At 33.2% G+C, this 17,166-nt stretch overlaps 1 protein-coding gene across 5 annotated transcripts in view; it reads left to right on the top strand.

Moving 5' to 3' along the window:
- Window positions 1-16,394, top strand: part of LOC106057561 (stress-activated protein kinase JNK-like) — a 35,018-nt gene extending 18,624 nt beyond the window's left edge. For 3 of the 5 annotated variants that reach the window (XM_056020818.1, XM_013214808.2, XM_013214807.2), the window contains exons 4-12: window positions 8,200-8,258; window positions 8,433-8,571; window positions 8,673-8,838; window positions 9,578-9,649; window positions 10,533-10,700; window positions 11,243-11,385; window positions 11,522-11,585; window positions 12,025-12,105; window positions 12,304-16,394. In XM_056020818.1, coding sequence (XP_055876793.1) covers window positions 8,200-8,258; window positions 8,433-8,571; window positions 8,673-8,838; window positions 9,578-9,649; window positions 10,533-10,700; window positions 11,243-11,385; window positions 11,522-11,585; window positions 12,025-12,105; window positions 12,304-12,404 — 993 coding nt within the window. In that variant the 3' untranslated portion in view covers window positions 12,405-16,394. Of the gene's footprint in view, window positions 1-1,875; window positions 1,995-8,199; window positions 8,259-8,432; window positions 8,572-8,672; window positions 8,839-9,577; window positions 9,650-10,532; window positions 10,701-11,242; window positions 11,386-11,521; window positions 11,586-12,024; window positions 12,146-12,303 lie in introns of those variants that run through there. The other 2 variants (XM_013214810.2, XM_013214809.2) reach the window with 2 other exon arrangements.
- The last annotated feature ends 772 nt before the right edge of the window (window positions 16,395-17,166 follow it).

Genomic DNA, 17,166 nt, shown 5'->3' with positions numbered 1-17,166 from the left:
CCCCAGGATGGTGTACCCTTTCCGTCCTCCAATTTTCAATCAATATTCATCCCATTACTCAGCTAGATCAATAGCGTGCTGGTACCCTCACACATTTATCCTCCTCTTATTCTGCCCTTGCTTTTCGCCATGACGCTGAATCTAGTGAGATTGTGGCAGTGTGAATGCAGCCTTCTCCCAAACAGTGGTGATCACTTTCTTGTCTATTCGGATGGCTGTTTGAGGACGAGTCTCTCGTTGGATTCTGGACTTTGTCAAATTACTATAAAGCCTCAAATAGGACGCTCGCACGCTGACTGCACGTTGTCAAGCATCTCGTGAGATCGGAACTTCACTTTGTCAAAAGTGTTTCAATTTAAACATTGAAACAATTACAACGTGAACACTTGAAGAAGATAATCTAAACAAAAATGGGGGGGGGGGATATAGATGAACTGTTTACTGAGCCATGAACATTTATCTATTTTAACTCCCTGCCCCTACACCAAGACCTATCTCGCCTATAAATACATCCACTAAAATATTTAATAACATAAAACTCCGAAGACTAAAGACGTGTACTCTTTCGTATTTCATAGGAATAATAGGATAATATGATGGATCTTTTAAAAAATGGTTTCATTGCAATGTGCTTTTCTGCAGTTTTTGTTGTAATAGCATAAAGCGCACAAAAAAAAAAAAAATGATGAATACGGTTATGCCAAGATTCAGTGTTAACATGTCGTTTTAAATGTGAGCGTTTCGCACAGCAGTTAAACATGGCACAAAATTCACTTCAAAGTGTGATGTGTAGAAGTATAATTACACAATACAACACTACCCACAATACAACACTACCACATTCAAACCAGTTGTCAATAAAATATATATATATAATTTATGGGGGGTCAAACTTTTGTGTACTCACATGGCCTTGAAATACCTTGGCCCATTATGGAATAGAAATTATTCTAGTTCTGACAGAGAGAAGCCGATCATCTCCTCGAGATTGAACTACCTATGATGCGAATTCCATTAGGTGCCCTGCGGTGTTTTAAAAGATGTACAAACACTTCTAGAATATAGCTGATGTGTCAGTGTGGTACACTAATCTTAATGGATGACAGAGAGAGATGAACAATGTTATCTTGCGACTTTTTGTTGGAGTCTTAACAACACAATTCAATTTGGTTTTGTTTTCAATATAAGTTGGCATTTAGCAAGGTGTCCCAGGGAAGTGTGGGAGTGAACATATTTCTTCTGTATATTGCGATCCCACTTCAATCACCTACTACACTGTATGCTTACAGTAAATGTAATATTGTTAGGCTTATTTGTAGGTAAGACTGATAGAGTACATTTTGCTCATTACTTTTGTACAAGTACATGCTATGGACTATACCGTGTTCTTGCACTTGTTTACGTAGGCAATCGAGTGGGTCTACTGTATTAAAAAAAAAAGATATACTAAAACCTAAGTAATCTTTATGTCCATTCATAGTGCTGATCAAAGTGATTGCGGCAATACATCTCTCCACTCTAATGTTTATTATCAACTTTGTTCCCCTCGCTGTCTTTTTGTCAGTTACAGCCTTTAAAAATATGTCTCTTGTGAAAGCACATGAAAGTCAGACAAACCAATGGACTAAACGTTTGTGATTTATTGGCAAGTTAGCTCCCTTCAATAGATTATAACCATGCGGCAGTTTTGTTGTTTTTTTTTTAATAGAATGTTTCCCCGGGTAATTTGAGTAACATGCAATGCTTTATTTATGTGTCACTGAAGGATTTCCCGAACATTTTCTGTAATGAAACACTTGTTTTATTTTTATGTTATAGAGTCTACTTGTAAAAAAAGATGTATTTAAAAAAAAAATTAAAATATTAATGCAGGAATTCTAACTATAAAACTTTATTAAAAAAACATATTGGAGAATAAATCGGAATGCATTTTTTTGCTGCAAATATGAATAAATGACATGATTTTAGATCCATTTTTAACAGGCACAATTTTGGTAAGTTGAAGTCTATTATCTGGTTAGAATTCAAATCTGTTTCTATGTTTGACTTCGTTGCAACATAGAGAATATCCTTCTTCTCATAGTTTGTAGATAGCCAAAACATAGGACTTGAAATATCGGAATACTCAAGACTGCTCTATGTATGTTGGATTCAAATAAACGTTTGATCAAATCAATGTTCCTTATCACTTTCGTGTAGCCCTGAAGGAAAGTACATTCTGAGCCCAGGAATAGTCCTTACTAGTTTTAGGGGAACTAGTGCACGACTCAGAATATTCAAGTGAAATCTTGTGTACATTGGAAACTACTGCGTAAATGTACGTCATTGCTGTCAGGCAGCTAAACAGGTGAACTCCCAAACTGTAGGTTGCAATCCAAAAGTTGCAGTGTACACTTTTTTTTTTTTTTGTAGGTTTTAGTAGCTTGCTTGTTAATAACATAAAACAACATGTGTTTGGCAAATGAGTATCTCTCCCATTGTATGAGCTTCATCAATGTGATGATATATATTCATTCTATTGGTACCTGCGTTCACAATAATGCAACGATAACCGAATGCATGCATGCAATGAAACGTGGGTTTACGTTGCGTATTGTATTTCTACATGTAGACCCCCTCTTGGGGGTCGATTGACGATTTGCCAGGGGTCGCCAAAGACCGTCGAAAATATGGATTGTTATTGTCTATTCTTCTATTGCTGTATGTGTGTGTGTGTGTGGGGGGGGGGTCGCAGCAGAGTGGGGGATTGTAAAAAGGGGTCGCCGAGCATAAAAGGTTGAGAACCGCTGACTTAGAGGTTTGTGCTATAAGCATACTCAGTGCATTTTGGTCCAAACTCTTTTTTTTTGTGGACATTTTGGGGTAGGGGGTATCTGAGAGAAGGTTTCCGTGCTGCCATTAGGCGCTCAGAAACACAGTATATGAGTATACATTAATCCATTATTACGAAACTTGTGGCTTGTTTTACATGGTTAAGTTTGTAAATAACTTTATAAAAGGTAAGGTGATGACCAATCACGTTCATGGGACTTATTGTCATTCAAAGTACTGCATTGGGTACATGCCCACCTGGCATTTACCCGCATGCCTATATAGCTTGTTCTCCCCTGCTTCGTAGGCATTGTTTCTAGTCTAAGTCATTATGATAGCGCCTTATGCTGTTAAATCCAGTGCGTAATCTCCAATGATCAGATTTCTAGTTAGTTGAAAGGGATTAACACCAGGATGTATTTAGTTTTATATTTACTTCATTTTAAGACACTCCGATGTTCTCAAATGATGGCTTATCAATGGTATTAACTGAAATATTTAGAACTCACAGCAGTTCATCATATTGGTATTAGGACTCTAAGGACGCATGACTCTAGGCTATAATTTAGTTTTGTTTTGTTTTGTAATATATCAAACAGTGAACAGTTTCATTTAGTATTCATTTTAGCATACTGGCTATAACTAAATAGATCAATACACATCAAATCTAGCACAATATTTTTTTTTTTACGTATTACAAACTATCGCGTGTGACTTGTATATTGTTATTTAGTAAGTGGAAATATTTCCCTTGAATGGACGTTGCCCTTGTGGAAGTCCCAGCCATTGATCGGCCCCATCGATTATAGTGAGATATTGAATGTTTAATCTTACTCGAGGCGCCTGTAGAGCTGGAGACTCTCTCTTACTTGTAAGTGGATCGTTAGAGACTCCCATCTCACAGACCAGTGAGCATTACATGTCCCTTTTCTATTACCCACAAAGTTATAGGACAGGCTCGATTCTGACGTATTTTTTCCCCCTTTGTCCTCCTTCTTTGTTCATCCCGTTTTGTCATCATCCTATTTGTCGTTCGTGCGGCCTGTAACGTCATGAAGCCTTTGAGGTTGTCGCCCGTGTAGTTGATAACGCCAGCATTCACATTTCTAAAACGTATGACACACAAAGTCACGTGGGCTAAGAGGAAGTTGGTTGTTGATCAGTACTAGGAAGTCACTGTAGTGGTTTAATTCAACTTAGCTCAATGTGAATACTAGGCCCTTCATTCACACACACACACACACTGATTTTTTTTTTGTACATAATTAGTAATGATATTATATTACACTTACTGTAGACGCTGTTTAGGTCAATAGTGCTATTTAAATACCATAGTAAAACATGTTTATTTATAGGTTTCCAATGTAAACAAGGACATACAATAATAAATCTATGGTAAAACCTGAATGTTTTGCTTCCTTCAATATACGTTTTGCATAAAACAATTTGGCCGTCTTACTTTAGACGTGGCTCTTTTAATTGTGTTAAAAAAAAAGGGCCGCTCTTCTAAAATACCGGTGCGTGGATCGCGTACTTATTGACCTCTGACCAGTTCAGCATACAGACCCTACTACAACTTGTCTCCATGTGTAGAAATGTAGCTGGTTTAGACACTTATTTTATATGTTCACATTTTCAACTCCTTTCTGTTATTCCCGCCACGAACTTCACTTAGCAAAGCGCGTTACGATGGTGACCTTGAAGGTTTTATTGACCCGATGTCTTCTGCGGACATCATTTGCACTGGATATACCAAAATCTATATGCACGTGTCAAGTAGGTCATATTGGCGTTAGATTGAACTGAAAGCCCAGCCCAGGTGGAGTAATCTATCTTGGATTTCAAACCACGATTCCGGGAGTGCCATGTACAAGTAATCGTGAACGTATTGATGCTAGACCGCCTGATTACAAGCGTGATGATTGTAACAACTACATCGACATAGCCTAGAAATAAGAACGAAGACATATTTTGTATCCATTTCTAGTGTGTATTGGTTTATAATTAAGCTCGTAACTGGCCCTCTCCCCCCCCCCTTTTTTTCCCTACGCTAACGCCTAAATTATTTTTTTAGTGACTCAAATCCGAAGAGTTTTTAGGAGGTTGTGATGTTCTATAATTGGCTGCTGTTATATTAAGCCTCATAGCACTATTGTTGAGTCCTGACTTGGACATGTTCACTTTGGATCATTCCATAACATGAACTTTTGTATTAACACTCGTGGTCTAGAGAGGTAATAATCATGCCATTTTTTTTTTATCAGAGCATGTGAATTGGTTAATGCGACCAACTAAATATCTCACTGAGGTTATCATGTGAATGATTTTGTCTAATACATAGGACCTTACCCCTGAACTGTGTGAAAAGGGCACACTTCATATTTGGCTGCATCACTATATTGATTTCAGATATTTCTTTTTAGGATTGAAGTAGATCCATTTGGCTTATATTTGAAACTTAAATTTGAACAGTGTACTAGCCCTTGGTGATTTTGAAATTGCTTTCTTCTTATATTTCTATTATTATCAGGTTTTTATTTAGTTTAAAATGAGCTTCACTTTTATTGTATGGTCTATTTGTACCATGAACCTTTTGCAAGTAGATCATAACATTCAAATCCAAGTATTTAGGCATATGAGCCAATAGAATTTAAGGTCAAAGTTGTAAATAGAAATATTGGAGCATATATCTATTGTCAACTAACATTTGATACTACATTATGACATTTTTTAAACATTTAGTTCTAGATATTAACATAACTTGTTGCTATGGTAACTCTGCTATCCCAGAGTGGTTCATCAATGTACAAAGACATGCTGTCATGACTAGTATCTTACTACAACTGTTTGCTTAATATGATTACAATTGGAACAGTTTGCATACATAATTAAATTAATTATAGAAGAGTATTGTTGAATAGTGCTGTGTGTGACTGTTAACTACATAACACATTCTGACACATTTCCCACAGTTGCTATAGATAACAAACTCAGTTCAGTTACCCTCTTGGATACAGTTTTCCTCCCAACCCCTATTTCAGTCTTGTTGCTGTCAGTTAATTAATGAGCTCTTATAGAGCCTACTTTTTCCTTTGTTTCTTGATTTTTGTTTCCATTTATAAAACTTATTTCTTTTGAATGTTACAAACATCCTTAAAAAATGTAATATGTTGTTTTTGGTGTCTTGATTATAAATAGTTATACTATTATGTATTACTTTGAACTGGCTAATACTAGACAATTGTACTCCATCCCTTGTTGATGTCCAAGAGCTGAGCCGAAGGCTCTTCGAGCTCTAAGTTTGAAAAAAAAACCTGTTTGGACGCCAAACAGTAAAAAAAAAAAAACCTGTGAGAACACAGTTCTGTTTGAGAGAGACCAGAGTCAATGCCTATGTAAAACATTGCTGTTTCCAATGCCTTTGGCCCCCCGACGCATGCTTGGCTGCACATGGCCGAAGGCCGAGGGCACCGGGAGCCTCCGCCATTTTCCTTTGTTGTACCAAGCTAGCTGTGCCCGCCATTTATGTAACGGTCCCTTTGAGGAACAGCGCATGGATGTGGGATGTGTTCGTGGGGACTTTTTACAACCCCGTGCAATGGGTGGACTCTCGTCTACCCGTGGGCATCCCCATGGGAGTCTTGTGTTGCTACCCATTTTGCCTAGCCACTTCCTCTATTGGCCGTTTCCACGCGAGCGCCATGATGAGGCAGGGCAATGTGCTCGCGGTACTCCATCCCTGAAACTCCTCTTGATATTTTATTTTTAGGTCAATAATTTATTTTTACAAAGCTTATATCAACTCACTCTGTCTGTCTGTCTGATAAAAAGTTTGTACATGTTATTTCTCTGATACCCAATCTCGGATCAAGCTGAAATTTTGCACATTTATGACAACACAAGAATCAATTTAAAAAAAAATATATTATTTTGTTTGGTATCTTGAACAAGGGAAAGAAATTGTACTTGACTGAAGGGGTGGTATAAGCTGAATTAGTCTCCTTTAGAGGTCACCATTTTAAAGCAAGTTTGAAACAAGCAATACATAACTATACAATCTTCTATAGCCATAAGCACAGCATAAGCAGAGTGGTTAGTATGTTGGCTTGAGGAGGCTTGAGTCATGAGTTTGAATTCTGATTGTTCCCCCACCCCTTTTTTTATGTAAATATTTTTAGAAACCAATTATGGCAAAATTCACCTAGATATCCCTTTCTTTCTCTGTTCCCCCTTCTCTCTCTCCCCCTTTCCCACCACCACCCCCATTTTCCCAACTGGTCCAGATAAGTGATAGGATCATAGTATTGAGAAAGCTTACAGCATGAAATAGCACTAAACAAAAACAATTGGTAAAAAATATTTTTTTTTTACATTTTTTTTTCACTCTTTGTCTTTAGTCTTAGAGATCTGGCATCAATGTAGACATGTTGTTGTTCTAAAAAGAATCATACATAAGTCTTTATATTTTGTTAAACTTTATAACTGTCTTTCTTTTCCCCAACTAATGTCATAGTAGAGCTTGGTAGACAAAGGAATGTTCTCAGAATGTTCAAAGTTACAGTTTTCACCAGGATTTAAACTTCTGACCCTGGTTCAGAGACAGAGAAGCACTTGACCAACCTGCAACCCACACCCCAGCCTGTCCTGAAACCTTGTTTTATTTACTTTTACTGAAATCCTTACAGCCTTTATTTTTCTAAATGAGGAGACAATAATCAGCTAAAAGAAAACAGTACTTTAAATGTTTGACATTGCAGAAAACAAACAAAAAATAATTAAAAGGTATAGGAATATGAAAGGATCAAAATGTGTCCTTGATGACAATTCTAAACAAATTGCACATGTATAGTGATTCAGTGAAATGTTACTACTAGCTCAAGGTCATAATTAGAATGTTTATTTTAATTGTGAAAGCTGGTGGCAAAAAGTTCTGGAACCATATAATATTTTAAACTAAATTTAATCTTTCTCATGTAGATCCTTTAATACCTTCAATTGTATTACCTTTCTGAAATATAATATCATCTAAATGTAGATTTTAAAGCATACTGTTACATATAATAACAGATGAGAATGCAGCATAATAGAAGAGAGGCATATTGTAATTGTATTTGTAGTAATACCTTTTATTGGTGGAACATTTGATTATGAGTACAGACCAATACAACATTCAGCCAGTATTAGTTGTTTATTAACAAATGAAGTGGGTCATTTTGTTGTCATATTGATAAATGTCTCCTCTGTCTAGTCACAGAATAATTTTGTTTTTTTTTAAATATAATAACCTATCCTATTGCTGTCACTTTATATTTAATACTACTTTGTGCATTTGGTATTGGCAAAATCAAACATTTCATTACATTGGAGGCTTTTGTTTTTTACTTTTAGATCATTGGATTGCTCAATGCATTCACCCCTCAGAAATCCCTAGAGAGTTTTCAAGATGTGTAAGTAAATATTCTATTAACATTTAGATATCAATTTTTGTAATAATTTATTTTTTCATAACAGCAATCATTCTGCTGTAGAGTTTTAATAATACATTTTTATTAGTGTGTGCTGTTTATAAATAGGTTTCAAAAGAGACTCACATTTTTTAAATCCATCTACTTACTCTACAGTTATTTAGTGATGGAGTTGATGGATGCTAATTTGTGCCAGGTGATACAAATGGACTTGGATCATGAGCGTATGTCTTATTTATTATACCAAATGTTGTGTGGCATAAAGCATTTGCACTCAGCTGGGATCATCCATAGGGTTTGTAGTAACGTTTATTACCACTGCCATTGTACTTAACAAGATCCTACTGGATTTGTAAAACACTAACAGTTAAAATGTTATGATTTTTCCTCTTTCAGGATCTGAAGCCAAGTAACATTGTGGTCAAATCTGACTGCACTCTAAAGATATTAGACTTTGGGTTGGCCAGGACAGCTGGCACTGGGTTCATGATGACACCCTATGTTGTCACACGATATTACAGGGCTCCTGAGGTTATACTAGGAATGGGATATAAAGCGAATGGTGAGTTCATGTGGTTAAAATATCAGTGAGTCTTTAAACTTTCCTAAAGAGCTAATTTTTTAGACAAAATTTTAACATAAATCAAGTGTAATTAGCTAGTAATGAAAGGTATTTTGTAAGCTTAAAGTAATAATAAATTTAAAAAATAAAATAGTGTTACACATTTTGATAATCAGAAGTCTATATCTATAAACATCTAAAAAAAAAAAAAGTAACAATCAATAATTTTTATTTATAAATATTCTTTTCTTAAACTCTGTGTGATGCACACTGCTAAAACCTTGCAAATTATCCTGTTGGAAGCAGGAACACTATTGGAAAAAGAGGTTTCTCCAAGGTGGAACTTTTTGAAAGAGAGCTAACTAGTTCCACCCAAAAGTGAGAAGCTAATTGACAACAGTGCTGAAAGAAACAGACATCAGTGTAAAAAGTTACTGTTCTGTGAAAGCTGTAGTCATGGAGGGACCTCTGAAGACATACATACAGTAGTTGAATATTTTTCACCAGTTAATAAAAGTATGCCTATAGAGAAGTCATGGAAGCAAGTGGCGTTATGTTTTTGGAAGACATTCAAAGTATTTGTGTATCACTGAAGTAATCTTTACCTGATAAGTATGTGGTACTGAGTGATATGTGTTGCACAAACAAAATCCAAGACCAGCTGTCAAATAGTCTGTTTAAGGTTATAGTGATATTAATACTAACATTGCAATCATTATTGTTTTGTTTTTCTCAACAGTTGATATTTGGTCAGTAGGATGCATCATGGCTGAGCTTATACGTGCTACAGTTATGTTTCCAGGCACTGATCGTATCCTTTTCAAATGAGTAAGCTTCAAAATTCAAGGTGTTTTGTAACTTGTTATCTGGTCAACTATGGTAATGATTTGATGTCTTTTAACAATAATTCTTTTTTAATTGCTAAATTTTTTCATTGTAAAGTATTTTTAAAATCCTTCTCTAACCTTTAATAGAAAGTGTATATTAAAGTTTTAGAAATATAAATTTGCATTGAAAATGTTCAATTAAACAATTTCTTACAATATTTAATAGACTTGATATATTATTTAAGTTTGAATGAAAGTAAAAGCTTGTTTTGGGGAACACAATTTTTACAAATTGATTTTTTTTATTAAAAATGTTTTTTATTTTTACTTCAAATGTTTCAAAGGAAAGAATACATTTAATGTGGAAAGCGTGGTCGAGAGGCTAAGTGCGCTTGAACTTGGCTTGTCTTGGCTACCTAGAAGGGGGCTCGAGGTTTGACACCCGACTCAGGCAGAGTTGTGTTTACTGAGCGCCTAAAGGCAGCACGGAAAACCAACTCCTAGATACCCCCCCCCCCCACCACTGGTCCACAAATGAGATTGGACCAAAGCGCTCTGAGCATGCTATAAGCATTAAAGTAGCGCTATATAAAAGCTATAATACTATAATAATAATGTTTTCAAGACATACAATATAAGCATTATGAAAAATATTGATCTGACCTGCTATTTTATAATCTCATACCTCATTATTTAAGCTGTTAAGTGTAACCTTTATTATTTATCTTCTGAACTTATTTGTAATTCTAATTTTAAAACAAAAAAGGCTGTGTAAAACATCAATAATTTTTCATTTCCCATTTAGAGATCAAAATTATGAAAAATATTTTTGTTTAAAGTATGTCCTCCTTAACCTAAAACAAAAAGATATTGACCAGTGGAACAAAATCATTGAGCAGCTTGGTACTCCAAGTCAAGAGTTTATGGCTCGACTTCAAACAACAGTCAGAAATTATGTAGAAAACCGACCTAGGCATACAGGGTTTAATTTTGAAAAGTTGTTCCCTGATGTTCTCTTCCCTCCTGACAGTGCAGGTAAATCTTAATGTAGGAAACTATTAAGTGCTATTTAGAGAATCTCTTTCAGAATTGATTTAAATTGCCAATGTTTCATACAATTTTTGGGGGGTAAAAATATAATAAGACAATTATGACATGTAAGTATTACCTGAGATTTCTTGTCATTTTGTATTATCTTTTTCTCTTTTATCCATTTTTTTTTTTTAGAAATTTAAAAAGATATTGAATCTTGTGTAGACCTAATGTAAAGAATAAATGATGAAATTACCACTGAAGTAGCCAACTTAGATTTTATTAATTATTGAACTTGCAATTAAAGTACAAATGTTACAAAAGTGTACAGATAATCATTTGCGCGCCAGCCTTTTCAATTCCAGTCTTGCTAGGGAAATTTAAACTTCTTAGGGTCAGGTTAAAGGTGTTTTAGATATTTCAAACTCATACAATTTATTTTTAGTTTGCCAGATTTTTTTTTAGGATTGGTAATTTTTTTGTTTTACTTTATAGCAATATTTCTATTTTATTCTCTGGAGACCTTATTCTATTTCATTGGACAGAACACCCAGGTTTGCGAGCTACAGTAGCAAGAGACTTGTTATCTAAGATGTTAGTCATTGATCCTGACAAGAGAATTTCAGTGGATGAGGCCCTTAATCATCCATACATTAATGTATGGTATGATGAAAGGGAAGTCAATGGAGTAAGTTGTTTTTTTTACTTTTTCATGCATCCTCTATTTTATCTAGCTAAGAAAATATTCTTTACAAAGTGATGAGAGGAAGTATTTTTTATTTGTATCTAGTCAGTAATGTCACTTGTTTTATTCTGCTTGATAGCCATCACCAGGTCCTTATGACCATGCAGTGGATGAAAGAGAACATACAGTTGAAGAGTGGAAAAGTAAGTTTATCAGTGGAATTTTTGTAGCTGCTCACAACCTCATTTATTTCATCAGCTTTAGTGTGTGATTTATAATTCTCTTTTTAATATGATAATTATGGGTGATTTTAAACATAGCTATTAGTTAGTGGAAAAAATAGACATTTAAAAAAAAATTATCTACCTTTGTTACAGTGTTTGGTTATATCGATAGGTGTGTTAAGGTATTGAACTATTCTCAACTATCTGTCTCTAATCAAATAACATCTTAGGGTTTTTAGATGTTTATTGTTTTTGGACTTTTATAATTGCTCAATAAAAAAAAAGAGCTATATCATTTAAATAACTGATTGATTAGAAGTGTTTTCCTTTGATATGCAAAATATTTATCAACATTTCCTTATGAGCAGCCTATTAAAATAAAAGATTTTAAATTTGAGAAAATGTATTACTTCCCCAGCACTAATCTATAATGAAGTGATGGAGTATGAAAACCGAGATAAAAGTCAAGAGAAACAAAGTGCTATGCAAAACCATAATGGTGAGAATTCTTAAGCTGGCTTAGTTTGTAGAATGAAAAGGTAACTCAATGCTGCACCTATTACGTACAGCAAATTACTTTTTGTGTATTGTTGTTTTTTTCTTCTTTTCCTTCAGTCAGTGTGAAATTTGATTGCTGTCAATGCTCTTAACTTCAGTGAAAGCAGAATAAGTTTAACATGTGCATTTTATTTTTTAGATGGCGGGAATAGTATGGAGACAGGGGCAGTGAGTGTGGACACCAATGCAACGAGAGTAGTAGGGGCAGCCTCAGCAACAAATTCTCAGAACCATCACTAATAATGGCTTTAGTTTGTATATAGATTACAAATCTTTCCTGGCCCACCCAACATGTCCATCCATATTTTTTATTATTTTTTAGGTTTAAACATACTTTTTTTTCTTTGTATTACTTCTGGTACTTTGGTCATTGATGTGAAGTCACATGCACACGATTTGTTTAATGAAGGACTAAAATACTGTTGGACAAGTCACTGTATAGAAAATCTTGCGTAACATTTTATTTAGATAAAAAAGAACTAATAATTCTACCAAAGTAACCAGCACTCTAGTCATACACTATACAAAAGTGTAAACCTAATTACTTTTCAAAGACTGTTTTTTTTTTTTACTTTATGAAATATGGCTGATCTTACCACTGCAACATAGTTTGTATGACTGAAATAATTACAAAGAAAACTGTCTTGACGTTTAGAATATATTTTTTGTAGTCATAATGTAGCCTGCTTTATCTTTATTAAATGGGGTCAAGAGGCTCATGAGTTCAGACTTGCCACTAATTGTAACATTTTTCTTATATATTGATTTGCCTGAAAGCACTTCTAAAAATGTGCATGAATACATTTCTTTTATCAAAAAAGTATTTTTTAAAGGAATTAAAACAATTAGAAATTGGTTTCTAAAATTATAAAGTGTAACTAACATTGGTTCAAATCTCATTTTACTATATCAAGAATTCTGATAATCAGACCTCCTTCACATTATCAACCTTTGCACTAATGTATTTAAAAGCTCAAAGCATTTATAAAAGCAATATGCAAACTTCTTTAGTTCAAAATAATTCTTGTAATTTCAATATTTCTAATAATTTTACTTACTAATTTTGTTAAGATCTTTAATTGAATAAAACACTATGTTAAAATAATGCTAGAAGGGGTTTCTTTTCCTTCGATATAAACTTGTTTTTATAATCATCTTTTTTTTTTTAACGAGTAAAAAAAATGACATTTTATAATTTTTGTTTTCCTAACTAAATTATTCAGTGATAAAAAAACTGTTTAAAACTTTTTTCTTACCTAAAGTAATTCAGTGGTTAAAATAACTGTTTATATTTTTTTTTCCTAACTAAATTCAGTACTGGTACTTAAAAAAAACTTATTCAATTTTTTTATTTTTTTTTTCGATTTAAAGGCAATATTTTTTTTTTTTTTTGAACTCAAAAACTGGCTTTTTAAAATAATTTTAAACAAAATTTAAATGTATATTTGGCATCCTGCCACACCTCAGGTGAAAATATTTATAAATAAAAATTGGAATTGTGTACATTTTTATTTTGGCTGTTTGTGTGTGTGTGCCTGCGTGTGCACTTTCTGGACTTACTACATATGTTTAGTTTCACTTGTTCAGAAATAATCATTCAACCAATCAGGTGCAGACTCCACTTATTCCTGTACATAGCATTGCTTTGTGTATGTGTGTCTGTGTTTCATAATAGAGTAATTATATTTAGTGCAGGTGTAGTTGCTCTTGTGGAATCTTTGTTTTGTTTCGCAGAATATGCTTTTTTTTTAAATTTAGTTCCTTTGCTTTGCTATTTAGTGTTTTATTAAAAAGTTTTTCTTTATCTATGGAAAAACCTCAAAAAGTAAAAAAAAAAATGAAATTCCAAAAGAAAAAAAAAAACAAAGTAAAACTCAAATGCAGTTTTGTAAAACATGACATTGTATCATTTTGTTTTCTAAGGATTCTTTATGATGTATAATAAGGCTGGCTGTGCTAAAATGGTTATTCCCACTATCAATCTAAGAATTTATTTACATATGAAGGGACTTTGAGATTGTTTGTAAAAGCAGTCCTATTTAACTATGTGAAAACAATGAGGCTGTGTTCATGTACATTTCAGTTTCAAACTGTAAACATTTGAGAAAGAGCTTATGTTATGTTTTATTTTGTTACAATCTACTCATTATAACTGGTTGTGCATAGTTATTTTCAAGCATTACTTTTTTTCCCCTCCTTTTCTAGCTTTACTTTAATCTTTTCTGTTGAATCTCCATTTTTGCTTGTTTGTTGTAAACTTCATTTTCCTAATGATCACATTAAAATCTCCCACATTTGAGTTTCATCATAACGTTGAGACTTATTTCCACACAGTTCAATAAGATTCACTTCAAAATAAACAGTCATTTGACAATATATAATTTTAATTAGTTAGCTTACAAAAGCTTTGTGGTGGGGAAAGTTAAAATAACATTTTTATTGTACATGTAGATTTGCAGCATCAACTTTTAAGACAATAGTGGATTTTTTTTTCTGTTGTTGACAAAAATGTTATCAGTTTTATCAGCAAAGAAAACAATTTTATTCAGACCTATGCTCCTATATGTTGTTTATTGATATTTATATATATCTCAATACTTGTTGGATCTCAGATCAATAGAGTGTTTATTTATTTCATTATGCTGTTGTAATGGGTTAATTATTCTATTACTCTATTATATTTGGATTGTCTGCCAAATATTAATGCTAGCTTTAGGTAAATGTGAATATCATTTCATTCATTTCACAGCTCATTGAAATTACTTTTGTCTTGTGTGGGCTTTAAACCATACTTTAGAATAATTTACAAGTTTCCTTTTTAAAAAAAAAAGTCTTCACTATATTATATGTTAACCAGTGGTATGAAACTCCAATCTCACTGAAAGCTATTGTGATTAGAAGAATGATATTTAAAGCCTATGGCAATACGTTGTTTTCATTTAAAACTCACAGCCTTTGTTTCCCCTAATACTTGATTGTTTAATCTTGAATTTCATTTACCACATAATTTGTATACATACAAAGGAATTTTAATTTAACTCTGACCTTTTTTTTTTTTCAAAAGAAAATAAATTAGTACTTTAATTTTCTAAGATTAAAAAAATACTTAGTATCTGTTTTCTCAAACTCATTGTTACACTAAATGTGTGGAACTGACAAATGAATGATTTTTTAACTGCATGTGAAAAGATTTTGCCAGGAAATCCAAACTTTGTCTCCTAAAATAAACAACTTCTTTCATAGTCATTGAAAATCAGGTTTCTCTGGAAATATTTTTCTTTTTCAGTTTTTAGCATTTGTTAAAGTTTGTGATCAAGCCCTGCATATTAATGTAGATTTTAGCCATGAACACATTTGTAATGTGTTCCTAGAAAGGCTTCACTAAAATCCTGAATTGTTTGAAACGATTTCACTTTTGATGCCATGGTTCTAGGGTGTTGTTTGTTACTTTTTCATTAATGAACTTCATTTTTTATCTGTCATTTCATAAATTCTTGTATGGGATCTTTAATTGTATAATGTACTTCCATAATTATTTTTGACGACCATGTTTTACATACAGAACTCAGCTGACAGAGAGATAGGGCAAACACTTGTTTTGATAGAAAGAAACTGAAGTATATTTTGACAAATGTAAATTAATTTACTTGCACAGTTTTATAGACTAAAGGAAATAATTGTATTGTACTGTGCACATTTTACTTGATAGTATCAATGACAAAGTCATAACTGTGCTGTTTGTACATTATGTATAGAGACATAAGATACAACAATCTATGTATACAAACCTATTGATATTCCTGTTGACATTTAGTTGAGTACTGTTTGTCCTTACCAAGAACCACAGGTTAATTTTTTTTATGTAAGGCCATACACTTTAATACAGTTGATATATCACTTGTAATCTGATGACTTGTGTTTACAGATGTTATTCTTTCTCTTCATTTGATTGTCTACATCCTGGTATTGTAAAAGTATAGCAGGTCTCTGTCCCTCTTTACATTGACAGTAATTCTGAACCTGGGTTTTATGTCTCAGAACTGTGTACATATTTCATTAGTTTGAATGTTAGTTTCCTCCTTTTCTTTTTTTTTCTTTTTTTTTTTTGACTGTGGTCCCATCTTAGAATTAAATATACTATTTTATTTTAGAAGTCTCTGTTTATGTTCTATTTCTGTTGATTTAATCGATGAAGATGACCCAGTAAAAATGATTTTTTAAAAACCATAATTTTGCTTGTTGTTTTTTTTTTAAGCATATTGTTTGTTATTTTAGTAAAATCAGGAAGTTACTGCTATAGAGGAAATATAATTTTTACTATACATTCAAAACTTAAAATCAGTAAAGAAAATTATAGAGTCTATATTATTAGTTTAAAGCATAAGATATGACATTAAATAACACAATTCATATGCTACCCTGCACTAGAAGACATTGAAATATTAATTTAAAAACATAATATGCAATTTGAAATAATATGCCTCATTTCACAATCATTGTACTGTTGTTGTTTTGGGATGCAGTAAAGATCCATGTATTAATGGGTTATTCACTCTTTTTGGTCATATATACTTTTCATCTGACAATCATTATTGCAAGTTATCTGAAAGCAGAGTTTCTCAGAGGGGCGCGAGGTCCTGACCAAAGGGTCTATTTATTTTTCATTGACGTTATCAAGTCTTGAATATAAATAACGTATAGTGGAGTGGTGTCTTTGAGAACATGAGGCACATGTGAGTGACCTGTGGTGAAATCTATCTAGACCTATCAAATTTCGCTAGGTTGAAGTCGAATTTTGACTTTCAGTGGCCTCATCACAAGGAACATTCCAGCGCTCATTACCAAAGCTAGCCATCCCCCCCCCCCTTATTTTTTTTACGCACGATTTAAAGTTGGACTCCAAACGTTGCATGATTTGGGACATTCCAATTCAACTTTTATTTGTAGGCTACAAGGTCGAACTCTTCTTTGGCATTAGCCTACTATACAATCGGCCCAGAAA

The sequence above is a fragment of the Biomphalaria glabrata genome, chromosome 2 (assembly GCF_947242115.1).
Source record: "Biomphalaria glabrata chromosome 2, xgBioGlab47.1, whole genome shotgun sequence".
NCBI classification, from domain to species: domain Eukaryota; kingdom Metazoa; phylum Mollusca; class Gastropoda; family Planorbidae; genus Biomphalaria; species Biomphalaria glabrata.
This window is presented reverse-complemented; position numbering and strand designations above follow the sequence as displayed.